The sequence below is a fragment of the Gekko japonicus genome, unplaced genomic scaffold (assembly GCF_001447785.1).
Source record: "Gekko japonicus isolate JY-2015 unplaced genomic scaffold, Gekko_japonicus_V1.1 scaffold300, whole genome shotgun sequence".
Taxonomy (NCBI): domain Eukaryota; kingdom Metazoa; phylum Chordata; class Lepidosauria; order Squamata; family Gekkonidae; genus Gekko; species Gekko japonicus.
In genome coordinates, this window is record NW_015169179.1 from 929,916 (window position 1) to 946,150 (window position 16,235).

The following is a 16,235-nucleotide window of genomic DNA, read 5'->3' on the forward strand; positions in this document are numbered from 1 at the left end:
CACAATACAAGAACTCGTTGGCACTCCATGAAACTGCAGAGCGGTCGGGTTAGAACGGATAAAAGGAAGTATTTCTTCACCCAAAGAGTGATTAACACATGGAATTCACTGCCACAGGAAGTGGTGGGTGCTACAAGCATGGACGGCTTCAAAAGGGAATTAGATAAGCATATGGAGCAGAGGTCCATCAGTGGCTATTAGCCACAAGGTATAGCTAGGGGCTCTGGGGCAAGTGATGCTCTGTCTTCTTGGTGCTTGGGGGGGTCAACAGTGGGAGGGCTTCTAATGTCCTGGCCCCACTGCTGGACCTCCTGATGGCACTGGTATTTCTGGCCACTGTGTGACACAGAGTGTTGGACTGGATGGGCCTTTGGCCTGATCCAACATTGGCGTCTCTTATGTTCTTATGTTCTTATGTTCTTATGTTCATTTATTAAGACAAAAGGAAAAAACAGTAGTATACAATCAAATATGTATTAAAATGGGGGGGGGGGAGAGAACAGCATTCTTAAGAAAAAGAAAGAAATCTAAGCTATCAAGTTACTGTTTTCTATAACTTCAAAAAGAATACATAGACTTGGATCCCACAGTACATCTGGGCTAGTGGGAGGCATTTCTTGCCTCTCCCCTCCCACTGGAGTTCTAAGTTGTCATGATCTGGGCTGTGCAAGCAAGGCCTAGCAGGCCCAGGGAGCCTGAGTAGCAGTGGGAGAAGGCCAGGCCTACAACTCCCAGAAGTCCCTGAGAGGTTCTGGTGCCAATTTTAGCCAATCACAGAGAAAGAGGCCTTATAACAAAAGAGGTTGTACAGAAGAAGAGCTGTTCTTTCTTCCAAAAGAGCAGGGCCAGAAGGAAGGCTGCTGCTGAGAGAGACCCTCACCCTGAGAGGAAGGGTGAGCAGACTCAGGCCCAACTGAGACAGTGGACTAAGGACTGTGAGTCTAGTTGCGTTAGGGCATTTGGTTTCTTTTCTCTTCACCCCCTTATTGCTATTGTTCTTGCACCTTGTTTGTTTCCTATATTTGACTGACCTCCTGTAAAAATAAACCTTTTATTTGTTGTTAACTCTGCCCGGTCCTCACACCTATTATTTGGCCAAATAAGGGAGGTCTGAAGGTCTTGGGAGGGTGCTCAAGGGAACCTAAACCAGAGTGGTGGCAGCGTCAGGTGACACCCCATCTGAGCCATGACATAAGTGCTGCCCCAAACGCTGCTCCTGGGGGACAGGGGTCTTCAGGAACAGAATGAGAGGCAAAGTGAAGTCTGCACTGATAGTAGTGGATATGTTAGTGGAAATTTACCATGGGATCCAAGCCATAGTTGTACATTAAAATAAAATTTGCTGCCCCAATAATCACATCTCCCAGAAAATTAACTATCATGTTTGATAGTTAATACCTATCATTCTATAACATGTTAAATTAGAAGACAATTCAGTATCCCAAATCCTTGCAAATCAGAGGAGAAATGGAATTGTCTTCTACCAAGAGGAGATACACATTCAATCAGCCATGGTTAAGTTCAAGACAATGTTTGTATATATTTCTTTTCCCTTTAGCTATCTCAGGAATACTTCTTTAGGAATTCACTGGTAGGCTGCATCCAGTTACATTATTAATTCATTTTCCCCCTCAGAATCTTAATATTTTTACAACATTCTAGCAGTTCATACACTTTGTTATCGCTTGCACTTTTGTGTTCAAGTGTCCCCGTTTACAGTGCCATCTGAAGCAGAACTAAATGTTTCTAAGCCCACTGACTACAATGGACTTGGAAGAATATAAATTTGCTTAGGATGGTACTGTAAGTGTAAAAGCTGCAGCTCCTGCACTATTTCTTCTAGCGGTTTCAACAGATTTTTGTAAAAAGATTCCTCTTATATAAGCCATTCTGGCATCCCAGACAGTTAACATTACCAATAGTAATACTGCATGATGGGGTTCCGGTTTCAGCGACTTGAATGGCGGGCGTGCTCCTGCAGTTCTCCATGAGGAGCGGCCCATAACGCGGTGATAGGGAGGGGTTTCAGACAATTCCGGACCCCTCCGGAGCCCTTGTAGGGGGCCCCCAGCCTGGAGCGCAAGGAGTGCCTCTCCCAAAGCCAAGGCTGAGGAATAGAGGCTCTCTGATGCTTCTAAAGGTCCTGCCGCGGTGGCTCCATTCTGGAGGTGAGAGGCACATGCCGGTAGAACGAGCAACGATCCAGTGATGACTGAAAGTCTCCCTACCTTCAGCGAAGAAGATTAAATGTGAGTCCTAACGATTTTGTAGTCAAACAGCTAAGCAGGCGATTCCCCCTGGAAATCCATAATCTACTAGAGGAGGGGGTGGAGCTGGTCTCACCCCAAAGTGGAACTTAAATCCAGGGATAGAAAGAGGGGAAGCCAATTAAAAAGCATCTCACAACTCAAATAAAGTGAAGATTAGCCAAAGACTATAAGCAAATAAACTTTCCAAGACTTAATCGAAACTTTCACCAGTGTAAACAAAACTTTGGTGGGCTGAAAATTGCGCCGAAGATAAAACCTTCAGGAAGTGCCAGCTCAGCCGGAGCATCCTCTAAACAAGAAGCCAGTGTAGATTTCCCAAATATGTTAAATGCTGCATTGCGCTGATGACTCAACTTAATAGAAATTTTGAGTCTCTCCAGAAACACCAGCAAGAAACTAATATGAAAGTTGAAAAAGCAACAAAAATGCTGAAAAAAGTGGAAGATAAGGCCAAACACTATCTCAGAGACTGGAGACAGTGGGAAAAGCGATAGACTCTGAGAAACAACAGATATTATTATTATTGCAAATGGAAAAATCGTTATGTAGCCTGAGATTCCAGGGTGTCCCGGAACAGAAAGGAGAAAATCTCAAGGAAATCTTAAGTGGAGCATTGGCATCGTTGGTGGATTATAAAGCAGACCGTCTACAAAGCGAGATGGATGTGGTGTATCGGACATCTTGAATACATCAAGAAAAACAATCTGCCTGGCGAAATATTTGTGAGATTCTCTAAAAGAACAAATCGGGATGCAATACTTAAAGCGACTAATGGGATTGCCCTGAAAATCAAAGGGGAAGATATAAAAATCTTGAAAGACATTGCATTTGAAATAAGAAAGAAGAGACAACAGTATAAAGACTGACAGTGTTTTTACAGAAGAATGCCACTGCCTACAGATGGATTATACCAGAAGGACTTATTTTCAGCTTCAAGGACTCTAAGCAAAAGATAGACTCTATTGCAAAAGCCAATGCTTTTTTGGAAAAACATAAAAAAGATGCAATGGAAAAGAAAGCAGAGGATGACAAAGCAGATGAAAGTGACAGCGAAGGTGGCTTGGGAACTACTTCAAATTCATCGAACACTTCTTCTGAAGAAGGTTCAGATTCTGAGTTGGGAGTAGCCACCCCCAAATCTCTAAATGTTAGAGCAAAAAAGGAGAAGAAATAGACATGGACACTGAAAGCTTATTATTTACTTTAAAAGCTGATAATCCACTTTATCTGATTATTAAGTGTTTTATAATGTTTGTACTGTTTTGATCTTTATATGAAATTGAAGCTTAATCTTCAGCATTATGTTTAAACTTGGGGAGGAACTTGGTAATGAATTACAATGTTGTATAAGGTCTTGTTAGCTGTGTAGATTTAGTAGGTACCAGGGGTCTTGTTGTAGAAAAAGAGCTGCCAGAGCTCATTAGCATAACTCATTAGCATAACTTATTTGCATATGCCACGCCCCCTGACATCACCGGAAGTGACAGAAGGCCACACCCCCTGACATCACCGGAAGTGTGTCAGAAGGCCCGGCTACTTACCCTCCTGCTTCATCCTCATTCCCAAACGGAATGAGGATCGAAGCAGAGGGCGGGGTAAAGAAGGGGGCGGGGCTTCACCACATGACCGCCCCGCCCCCTAGAGGTTCTCTTTCGGAGCTCCGTACCTGAGAGCTCCCCCCCGACTAGAGCCCTGGTAGGTACCCATGTCCCTGTTCCCCTAATTTGTAGAAAATAAAAAATATTAAAATGGAAAAAAATAATACTGCATGATGAAAATGTTCACATATGTTCCACAAAATTGTTTTAAAGATGGCTTTTGTTTATTGTGTGTGTCATAGATGCAAAACAAGTTATGTCTTGGCTCCTTAAACATACTACATCTTCCTGTTTCCTCTTTAAACACATTCTATAGGGTAAAGTTTGCACAAACGCCACCCAATATCAAATATTAAATATTTTTTATCTCCTTTTTCAGGAAATATATTTTTTCAACTTGCTATTCTTTAGAGAATCTGTAACTGATCTGTCACTGAATCTACCAAATAATAAATACTATTTTCTTCCGCAAATATTCTATAATCTAAATCCAATGATTAAATAATATCCCGCTGAACCACCTTATCAGTTCAAAATAATTGTATGTGTGTGTGCGTAAAGTGCCTTCAACTTGCAGCCAATTTATGGCAACTCCATAAGGTTTTCAAGGCAAGAGATGAACAGAGCAGGTTTTCCATTGCCTGCCTCTGTATAGCAACCCTGGACTTCCTTGGTGGTCTCCCATCTGAGTACTCATCAATGCTGACCATACTTAGACTTTTGAGATCTGATGGGACTAGCCTGGGCCACTAATTATCATCTTCAAATTAATTCTACCCCTATGTTACTTTATATATATATATTCCATATATCCTTTGTAAATCCCTTCACAGTTTCCTCTATTAATAAATCCAAGAGAGATTAAATAAGTAAGAAAATTAATCAGAGATTCAGTTTGCCAGTAAATCCAATAAAAACAGAGTACATTAATAAAGTTTGTTAGAATTAAATTTTGCTAGTCTTAAAGGTGCCACTGGACTCACACTTTGTTCTATTAATTAGATGAACTTACTGATGGCTCAGGCTGTTATAGGATCAATGAAAATTAGATATGTTGAATAAATTCATTAATGAATCAGTAACATTAGGGTTAAATAACTAGATGAAGCATCCCAAGGAAGCCTGTGGCTGCTCTTCTGCCCTTCTAATGTCAAATGGGTGCTGCTAAATCTACAGGTAGGTTGGTGCTGGGCATACTGGATGACAGCGCTTTCTCCAGTCCCCGCTGTACTTTTCTTACAAGTTTTTATCTTTAGAAAGTGAGTGCTTCATTTTAAAAAGGTACTCATTTTGCCCACAGTGTTTGCCATGATGTTTTGACAAAGGCCCTTTCAGCACTGACAGCTTGCTTTGGAGAATCCAAGGAGTCAAGCCTTAAAGGTTGACTGCGGAGTCGCATGCATTCCCTCTGCACTGTTTTATTTTCCCCTTCGGTTTATTTATGTGTGTATTCTGTATGCATTCTGCATCTAAAAGCAGAGTCTGGTCAGTTTCAAGGGTGCGTTCAGCCCATTTGCCTGTGCTCTTTCAGGTCCCTTTCATTCAAGGAACTAACACTAAAAGGCTTAATCTTCTGCCAGTTGTAAAAAGAAATAAAACTTTACAAAGAAGCACCGATGCCCCATCAGAGGACCAAAAGTAAGAAGGAGGAAGGCACAGAGTGCGAGGAATAGGAAACCACAATCATTGTGGTGATGAAGATAGAAAAAAGGCGGAAACTGGGTGGTGATGCAGTATCCGTGGAATAATGTCTGCCCCAGAAATACCCTCTACTTGAAAGCAGGGCAAGAGCAAAATCCGAGGCAAAATCGGTTTCAGAAAAGCTGGAGATACAAAGGACTGAAAATGGAAAGGGTGAAAAGGAATGTAGAAGCTATGAAAAAAGCCAGCGGAAATGTGAGGTGAAACCGGAAGGGAATGAAGAACGATTTTCATAGGGTGACAGAGAGGTGCTGGGAAACTGGAGGAAATGACAGGTGCAGAAAGGGCCAAAGAAAGGCAGACATTGCAAAAAATATTAGTAACTACAACTACCTGATCTGGAGGACTGCAGGAGGACTGTGTTGTCTACTGTAATATGCACAGCCTAGACTAGGCATTCTCCCACTATCCACAAACAGGAAAGGGTTCCAAATGACAGCTGCAGATCAGCTGCAATATGCCATGAGAAGGGCAAAATACAGCTGTTTCCCCAAAACAGTTACTAACAAAAAATCCCCATGCTCAATTTTATGATGCGTAAGAGCAAATAGGGCTAAAGCTCTGTGTTTCCCCCTTCTTTTCCTAGTGCTGACAAAAGAATTATACTATCGGAAAGAACTAAAACATCATTCAGCCACTGTGATCAATTTAGCACATATCTATCCCACCCTTCTTTCACTTAGATGATTCTCCCCTCCCTTCATTTGATCCTCAGAACAACCCTGTGCTGTAAGGAGAGAGAGAGAATGGCTGACTGCAGATCATCCAGCGAGCTTCATGAGTGAGTGGGGATCTGAATCCAGGTAGTCCAATACTCTAACCCTTGTACCACACTGGCTTGCTACTATTAAGTAGGAGGACCATCCATCCACCAACCTCCCAGTCCCTAGTCAATGCTCACATTCTGAACAAAGGATGCTATCACAGGAAGAAAGGAGTCACACCCCGGGCAAGGTACCTGTGCAAAGCAAAGATCAAGTGAGCTAACCCATATATTATACAAGAATATACACAACCTCTTCAGGATAGTGGACCACTAGCAAATCTGGCTTGAGACAATAAAGCTTTCCAGTCCCAATAGCAGTACTAGCCTGTCCCCTACCACACGGGGGGGGGGGGGGAAAGCACGGCCGAAGTGCGGCTTTTTAGAGCCGCACCAAAAGAGACACGCGGCGGCGGGATCACATGGATCCCCCGAGCCACCGCGCAGTTGCTCCCCAGCACAATTAGATGCCGGGGGGAAGCCACTGAAGGGAGAGCGAGGCAGCCGAACTGCGCATGTGTGCGCATGCGCAGTTCGGCCAGGAGCCTGGATTGCTCCTGAAGACGGGCGATCCGACGGCCGCGCTTGCTGCAGCGTTGCAGGTAAGTCCTGCTCTTTAGCAGGTTCTTTTTTCATCCGCATTACCGGCCTGAAGGAACGGATCGGGGACGGGTGCACGCCAATTCCCAGATGTTGCGGTGTGCTCACGCCCGTTTGCTGCGCCCCCGATCCGTCCCTCTTCCAGGCCAAAACCTCCCGTGTGACCGGGGCCAGGCCTGTTAGCCATGAACAGTATATGCTAGTATTCTGCACCTCTGCTCACATGTGTGAAGAAATGCCCTTTTCTCTCCTGAGGGGTCTGAAATGAGCCAAACTTCCACTGTGTGTCTTAACAGTATTTTCCCCCTCTGGACAGAGAGCAGGTGGCAGCAGGGGGTGGGTGGGTCTGTCCAATTGTTTTCCAGATGCACCTATGCTCACCTTTCATTCACGTGCTAATGGATCTAGCAGGAGAGATAATGGGTAGGCCAACTTCTCCCCCCTTCTCCAAGCAGGGAACATTGGAGGACTTTAGGCTAGCAAGGCCCCACGGATAACCTCCAGGAAGAAGCTTCAGGAAGCACCTCTTTGACCTGGTCTGGCCATGTCACTGGGTGGGGAAACAGATAGGATAAAAAATTCCTTGCCACAGGGTTCCTTTTCCTTCAGTGCTGAGGACATGATTGCATGCAGACCTCTCCACTGGAAAGGAAGACATCTTGATCATGTGCTGGCCTACGAGAGCTGGAGGGATCTTCAAGGTAATGGTATTCTATAAGGATCTGTAACAACCTGAGCAGAAGGGGCCTGTCCTGTTTTAACATCTGATAGGGCAAGTATTGAGAAAGGGAAAGATGGTCTGCATTTTACCAATTATTTTTGGTTCAATTCAATTCAATTTATTCCTACAGTCCTTAGACCAGTCATACAAAAAGAAGTACACCTTTACAATATTCCAAGAATTTAAGATACATCAGTGAAACATTAAAAGCAAATTAAAATGTAATCTAATATCAAACAACTATATCTAACTAGCTACCTGGTGCTGTGCTAAAAGTATGCTTATGAACACTTTCTTTTTAATAAATACTTTACAACTTTGGATGCTGGCCATGGTTCTCTGTATCACATAGACCTCCACTGTCTTGGACACAGTATTTTAAAAACAGTGCCAGGAGGTGGAAGGCAGGCACTTGGAAAGTGGCCATGCCTCCGGGGCATGCAAAGCAGTAATCGTGTCTCAGTAGCGACCAGGTGCTGGCAGCGGGAGACACAGAGGCAAGGCCACAGAGCTTGGAAGGGAGCTGGAAGTCCTTATCCTCCTAGCGGGCAGTCCCTTACAAAGGTCAGGTTGTGGTGGGGGGGGGAGAGAGAGAGAGAGAGAGAGAGAGAGAAACATTTTCCAAAAGACAGCTGAACAACAGTTAATACTGGGCTACTGTTTCAAGATCAGTAAATGGCCATCTTACTTTCAGAAAGTGAAAGACGGATCAAATTAGCACTGAGCTCTAATAAGCCTCTGAGTGTTTCTCAGAGTGGCAGCAAGTTTTTATTTTAAAATCTATGTTCTGACTTCCTTTCTAAAGCAAGCACTCAAGGCAGGTTATAGCCTTTCAGATTTCCATGAAAATCAACACATTATCGAATAGTAAAAAAAACACAGCATAAAACCGACAGTACAGTTAAGCAGCAAGAATGAACACCAACTCCTTTCCCCATGCCTGGCACAACAAAACAAAAGCTTTCATCAGGTTTCTAAAACTTCTCAAGGACTGAACCTGGCAGCCTTCCACCGCAGGGAAGTTGTCTAAGCACGGTGCAAAGGATATAAATGACTCCCCCCCCTTTCTTTGCTGCACTTGTAATGAATATGAGAACAACTTTTTGTCCAGTTTAAACCACATAGGCCTGGACTTCCCAGTCCTTTTGCCTATTCTGCCACTGCACTCCTCCTTCCCTGAACATGAAAATATAGTCAAGAATTATGCTCACCTTATTCTGCTCATGCCGATTCCGAGCTTCCAGCAGCACCCTGTCAGTTTCTGCCCTGGCAGCCGTGAGTTCCCGCTGAGCATCACTCAGCTTTTCCAAAAGAAGATTCTTCTCTACTTCCTTCTGGGACAGAGCCTGGACACAGGGAAAAGGCAGACCACATGTAAAGGGGGGGGGGGGTTCCCTAGAGATTACATTTACATACATCTGAAAGGTTCAGAAGGAAACAATTTATTTAGTTCAAACACATATTTAGGCAAATCAATTAATTTGCGTTTAATACTGAGGCCGTGGGAGGAATTCCTCCTCCACCATAAGTTAAAAAGGTTAAGACAAAAAAACTGTTGGAGGAAATAGCAGAAAAAGTAAGAAGCCTTGCCTGATTTCGCACTAGAGCTGCCTCGCTGTTGCGCCGCCATTTGCCCCGGTTTCTATAGGTCAATTTCACAGCCGAAGCCGCGCGGCTGATCACGAAACTGTGGGGGAAATCGGGCAAAATCAGCCCCACGGCTTCGCCTGTGAAATTGACCAATAGAACTGGGGCAAATGGCGGCGCAACAGCGAGGCAGCTCTAGTGCGAAATCAGGCAAGCCTCTGCAGAGCTACAGGCTAGCTGGGTTGGGAAGCTTCCTGGAGCTACGTCAAATAGAGATTACACAGATTCTTTCCCCCAGTGCTCTGGAGCTCCCTGGGTGTCCCCACCGGTACCTGGCTGGCACCTCAAAAATTATTAAAGAACATGTTTGTGCTTAAAGTGAAAGCACATCCTTCACATGTGCAGAAGCTTGTTTTACATTCTGAGCTGTAGAAAAAACTTCTCAGGAGAATACTATTTCATTTATGATACCTCCAAGCATAACGAACTAGGCAAGTTTGCATTACAAAGCAGGTAACTATGAATTTCAGCAACCTCATTAAAGCAGGTAACTATGAATTTCAGCAACCTCATTAAAGCAGGCCTGCACAGTTTGTAAATCACCCATTGAATGCAGCACAGCAACCATATGTCGCCTGCTAGATTCACACAGCTGGGTCAGTTTGTACAGGCTGTGGCAAAACCAAGAGTCCCTGCTGGGCTACTATATATGCCATCTACTGCGTGTGTTTTTTTTAAAAAAACTCTTCTCTGCACCATGAGCCAGTGAATGCATCATTCTGAAGAGAGACTTGTACTTTCAAGGATTATTAGGTCACTATTCAACTGGTGCAGATGTCATTTATGCAAAACCATTTATTATATGTATCATTTATGGTTGTAAGTAGAACTGTATAAGAAGACAGTAGTCGCAAGTGTGATTTGTACAGCGTGACAGAGTATTCTGGGTTTTTATTTGGGCTACTATATAAGTCTGGTGAGTTGCACTTGGATTGGTGGGTCACAGGTTGTACAGGCCTGATCTATATTGTTCAGGAATGACCTAACAGATGCCCACTGTAAAAAAACTCAAAACCCCCAAACAACCTGGGAGGAAACAGCAGTAAAGTAGGAAGCTTCCTTCCTGCTAGTGTCCCTTCATGCCTTTCTCCTCACCTTCTGTTTTTCATTCTCTAACGAGAGGAGGCTTTCTTCCTGGTTCTGCTGCAAAGTAAGGATTTCCTCCATGAGCTCCCTCTTCTCGGCTTCATTTCTGGACACTAGTTCTTCCTTCTCCTGCTGAAGCTGATGCACAATCTCATCCTTTTCCTCAGTCAGTGCTTGACGCAGGGTCTCCTGGGGACAGTGAAGCAGGACATTACCAAGTAAGCTGTTAGACAATATAAGCAAGATTTCCCTGGCAATTTCGGACTCCTGTATTTGGCTGAGAAGAGCTACAGAGCACTCTGGAGTAGCCATGATGAAGAGAAAGCAAATGTTCGAACTGTACAGTTCCACTTTGCGCTATATGTTCTATATTCAGAAACCAAATTTCTAAGCAATGAACACATATACAAAGGACATCTTTATGTGCTGACCACAGCTATGTAACACACAAAATGTGCACTTCACAGATGCTAAGTATTGTTATACCTTAGATTTTATCCCACTCTTCCTCCGAGGTCCTCAAGGCAACATGCATTGGGGTCAAGAAATCCTGTGTGACAGTTTAGGCTGAAAGAAGTGACTCGCCTAGATTATCCAGTAAACTTCATAGATAAACATGGATTTGAACCCAGGTCTCCCTAGTCTAACACTCTGGGCACCACACCACAGGGTTATTATTAATTATTACTGCCACTACTACTATATTGTTAGATATAATGAAGTCACACAGAAGGTATTAAAAAAAAAGGTAACTTTACTGTAGCCACAAAGGTACATCAAGAGGAAACCTTGAACTGAGCCATCCACTGGCAAGAGCCACATGAAAATGGAACATAAAACCACATTTATAGAACACTTCTTAGAATAGCAGTTGTGATGGACAGGAGGCTTTCCTGCTCCTGAAGCGAAAAACAGCCACTCAGCTGAGCCTATGGGAGTGCTGCCCCAGCATCCAATCACCTTTCACCAGGGGGGGGGATGGAATGTCAGAGGGAAGCACAGCTGAGGGGGAGTTCAGGTCTGCCCAGCCCCGTAGCCAGAAATTTTTTTGTGTGTGGGGAGGGGAGGCAAAGAGGGGGCAGCTAAAAAAAATCCTCAGTCCATCTAAAACGGAGCTGTTCCTCCAGGCCTTTGGTTGAGGTGGCGGGCATCCAGTGAAAATAGTTTGGCCTCCCCTGCTGAAGGAGCCACCGCCACGCGGCCCGGGTTGAACAAACTCAGAGTCCAGTGGCACCAGTATTAGTGCAGATGGTTTTTAAATGCTGTTTTAGTGTTTTAATTATCTATTTATTATTATATTTGTGTTGCTGAATAGCCTAACTATTCCTGTGATCCGCCCTGAGCTTGTTTGTGGGGAGGGTGGACTATAAATTTGAAAAATAAATAAGGGGGGGAGGGGACAAAATTATTCACAGTATCACCAGCAATGCCCTCCAAAGCAGTGGTGGAGCTCAGCTCCTGGGCAGTTCCCCTATGCAAGGGCATCAGTGCCTGTGCCTTTCCCTGCTGGCCTGTAATCCATGCTGGAGGTCCAGTGAATGGGGAAAAGGTGAGGGGGGAGCAGAGGAACCACACAGGGGAGGGGGAGGCTGCTTGCCCCTGCCCGGGCGCTGGCATGCCAGGTGCGGACGGCCAGGGGGAAGTCACAGGCTCCAAGTGGGAGAGCAACAGACAGAAGCTGCTGGCCAAGAGGAGTGAGGGAGCCAAGTGGGTTCATGTGGCCTCCCAATCCCACCCTATGGAGGGAAGGGAGAGCTGGGTGGCTGGAAACAGGCAAGGGGGAGGCCAGAGAGAGAGAAGGAGGCTGCGGGATGCTGGCTGCATTGAAGATCTGGGGAGGAGGCTTGAGGGCTCTCCTCTAAGCAGTCACTGCAGGGCAGCCCACAAACAGACCTATGGCTTGTCTTTCCAGCACCTTGGCATTTAGAGGCAGTCTGCCCTTGCATGAGAGAACTGACTCTTCCAGAGATGGTAGTAGGCGAGTCACAGCATCTAGGCTGTTGGTTGACATGGACAGAGAGGTAGTTGAGAAGCCTCTGGCTGCACTGAATGAGTACAAATCCCCAGGGCCAGATGTTATGAACCCAAGAGTGCTCAAAGACCTTTCTAGAGAGCTTGCCGAGCCTTTGTCCATTATCTTCCAGATCTCTTGGAGGATGGGAGACGTGTCACAAGACTGAAGGAGGTCAGATGTTATCCCAATTTTCAAAAAAGGGAGGAGGGATGACTCAGGAAACTGCAGGCCAGTCAGTCTGACCTCTGTCCCAGGGAAGATACTGGAGCAGATTTTAAAGGGATCGATCTGCGAGCATCTAAAGAACAACTTGGTGATCCGGGGAAGTGAGCACAGATTTGTCCCCAACAGGTCTTGCCAAACCAGCCTCATTTCCTTCTTTGATCGAGTGACAAGCTTACTGAATCGAGGGAATGCTGCTGATGTTTTTAACCCGGATTTTAGTAAAGCTTTTGACAGGGTTCCCCATGATGTTCTGATGGGTAAACTAAATGACTGTGGACTGGACTCTAGGATAGTTAGGTGGATAGGGAACTGGTTGGAGAACCGCACTCAGAGAGTAGTTGTACCGGCTGGATCTTAGGAAAACCTTTTTTACAGTAAGAGCTGTGTATCAGTGGAATCAGCTGCCTAGGGAGGTGGTGAGCTCCCCCTCACTGGCAGTCTTTAAATGGTGTCTGGACAAACATTTGTCAGGGATACTCTAGGCTGATCCTGCACTGAGCAGGGGGTTGGACTAGATGGCCTGTATGGCCTCTTTCAACTCTGTGATTCTACGATTCTCTGAGGAGGTTCTGACTTAACCATTGTGGCTAAACAGCCATTCCTTAAGAGGCTGGCTGGCTTCCCCCACCCAGGGCTGGAGGCGGATCTGGCTGTGCCGGTGCCAGGCAGGTGCTCCTTCCACGCCCACTCTCGCTTGCTCGCTCCGCCGTTTCCCTCCCAACCAGCAGACCCCGACTCCCCCCACCTTTTGGGCCTGGGTCTGCCACAGGGAGAGAGCAGTGAGAGCTCAGGTTTGGCTCAGGAAAAGAGTAGACAGAGTGAAGGGTAGCTCTGCCTGATGGCAGAATGGTTAGCTCTACCTCTGAGAGAGAACAAAGTACCCAGTTGTTAGGCCTGTCTCTGGTGTTGAGTGCAGGCCTTGTACCATTTAGTCTGATTCTTGGGAAAGGGTAGGCTGGTGTGGGTGGAATCTTGTGTGAGAGGATCCAACCTAGTGACTAGTCAGTAAAAGCCTCTTTGTGCCAAAAGCATTAAGGAAAATTCAAGCCACGCTCCAGAGCCATAACAAGCTTAAATTTATGTTCCTCAGCCAGGTTTCCTCTATGACTATCTGGAGACCTGTGCTGCTGATTTGTTTCTTGAAACCAACCTGTAAATAAATAAATGTTTGTTATTTATATACAACTCCTGCTTCAGCAATCACCAGGTTCTACTTGCTCACCACAAAGCTTACCTTACAGCAGAGAACCCAATGTCTTTACACTTGCTACCTGAAGAACATCTGATAACTGAGGGGAAGGTTCACAGTTTAAAACAAACCTAGTCCCCCAAAATCCTAGGAGGCTGTGTGGCTTTCCTCAGTTGGCAGAAAAGGCCTGCTACTCAAGCTAGGAAGGCCAATATACTACAGTTTTTAAATCTTTTATGTAAGCTGCCACAGGAGCCTCTCGCTGAGAGTACAGCCTAGAATTTGTAAAAAGGAATTTAAAAAATTATACTAGGATAGAACCAAGCCCATATTAATGTGTATTTTAAGGGAATATCTATAGTTGTACAAATAGGTGCGCTCTGTAGCTGAGGCAATGTCTATGCACTTTGTATCTGGAATGTCTCCTGGGTATAACTGCCAATGTGTCCTGTTCTAGCATTATGGTTTGCATAGGGTTGAAGGCCAGCAGCTCTTACCTTCTCTTTTCTGAGGCACCCAAGGTCCTTTTCAAAAGTCAGCTTTTGGTTCTTTATGGCCAGCTGGCACTCTTGTTCCACCTCAGTTAGCTGGTGTTTCAACATCTCTCTTTCTCTTTTCAGCGTGGTTTCCTGGAGCTCAAGCTCATGCCGAGCTTTCCCCAATTCCACTGGGAAAGAATACAAGGCTTCATTCTGGACATATCATCTTTGTGTGCTTTCTAATACAACCGGTGGCAAAACAGTTTCAGTAATACCAAGTTCGATACAGGGAAGGAGTGGTTCTAGCATGACTATTGGTGTTTCAGTTTAATGACTGTCATCTTTAAATAAAGGAAGCAGGAAAAGATTTCAAAACATGGGGTTGGATCCAACCAGCTTTTCTGTTGGTGAAAAAGAAAGGAGGGGTCCCCTTTGACCACGAGAAAAGGCTATATGCTGGTGCTGATGGGATCTGCATGAACAAAAGCCATGAGGGAGGGGGGGCTACAGAAGACTATCCCACCTTTGGGCAGGGGAGGAACTGGGGAAGAACTTTCTAGGTAACAGCAGCTAAGTAACATCTCACAAACTTACTCTTCTCTTTGTACATAGACATTTAAGGCCTGAGTGTGCCCAGAGGCAGAAGTTGAGTGGCTCCTGTCTTCTCTTATTCTGAGGGTTGGAGCCTAGAGCTGGGCAGAAGGTCAGGTAGCAGAGGGAGAAGACCTGCTTGGCAAGGTCTCCCCACTCCTGCATTTGTATTCCTCTGCCTCTTTCACTCGTTTCCGCAGAAGTATTTGCAGTCTGAGGTGCAGAAATGCAATTTGTCCTCTCTTGTGGCACAGCATCAGACTTCCCTGTTTCCGGGAATTTCCTTGCTGTGCTACAAGATGGAGCAAACTGTGTTTTTGCTCCTCGGACTGCAAATACCTCTGCAGAAATGAAAAAAAAACTGGTGGAGCGAGGAGACCCGTTTGTGCGGAAAAGTCAGAGAGAAGACCTGCTTGGCAATCGGAAGCCTCCCCTCCCTTTCTTGTTTGTTCTGTTGTATTTTTCTCTGCACATTGTTAGCTGCTTTGGGTCCCCACTTGGGAGAAAAGCAGAATATAAATATACTAAACAAACAAACAATATAGTGAGGATGATAAGTTGGCAAAGTTTAATGAAAAGGCTGGCTGGATCCAACCCATGGTATTTGTGTTTTCATGTGTTTTTATTCAAGCTGGTTTTGCATATATGGTTGATATGTAAGTATGCGATAAGGCATGTTAACAAAATGAAGAAAGGTGGGGTAAAAATATTTTCAACAAAATCATGCAAACAACTACAATTTGGTCACCTCTCACTGTGTTGACTTTGTTGTAAGATGGTGTTAATGCATGCTTATCACAGCCAGCTCAAAGGTGCAACCCCCTCTAAAAACACATGTAGGCTAAATTCACACATGCTAAAACACAGTTTGCAGTCCTCCTCCTGCTATTAATGTTTATGTGTGAAAAACAGAAAGGCAATTCTAAATGCAAGCATATCAAGTTTCTGAAGTCTGAAAAATTGAAAAACAGCAGTTTTAAATGTGCTGTGTTTCTGAGTTAATTGGTGGGGATTCAGTAAGCTGATTTCTTGCACTTTACCATGATTTTGGTTAGTTTGGCATATACATTTTTTTTTGTTTTGCCATCAAGTCATAGCTGACATGGTAACTCTATAAGATTTTTAAGGCAAGAAAAGTTCAGAGGCAGTTTGTCAATGCCTGCCAATGTACAGGCATCCTGCTTTCCTTGGTGGTCTCTCATCCAAATACAGACCAGGACTGACTCTGCTTAGCTTCCATGATTGGGTTAGCTTGGGCTATCCAGGTCAAGGCACTTACAATGTACCTTATTCTAAATTGTTTATTTATGATTTGGGTGGGAGATTCTCTTCCTATGCAATGTAGCTATTC

General features: G+C 44.8%; 1 protein-coding gene across 1 annotated transcript in view; it reads right to left on the reverse strand.

The window, feature by feature from the left end:
- Positions 1-16,235, reverse strand: part of CROCC2 (ciliary rootlet coiled-coil, rootletin family member 2) — a 126,530-nt gene that overhangs the window by 45,882 nt on the left and 64,413 nt on the right. Inside the window, exons 21-23 of the mRNA XM_015416057.1 lie at positions 14,312-14,481; positions 10,396-10,575; positions 8,865-8,999 (exon numbers count right to left, since the gene is read on the reverse strand). Coding sequence (XP_015271543.1) covers positions 8,865-8,999; positions 10,396-10,575; positions 14,312-14,481 — 485 coding nt within the window. The remainder of the gene's footprint in view (positions 1-8,864; positions 9,000-10,395; positions 10,576-14,311; positions 14,482-16,235) is intronic.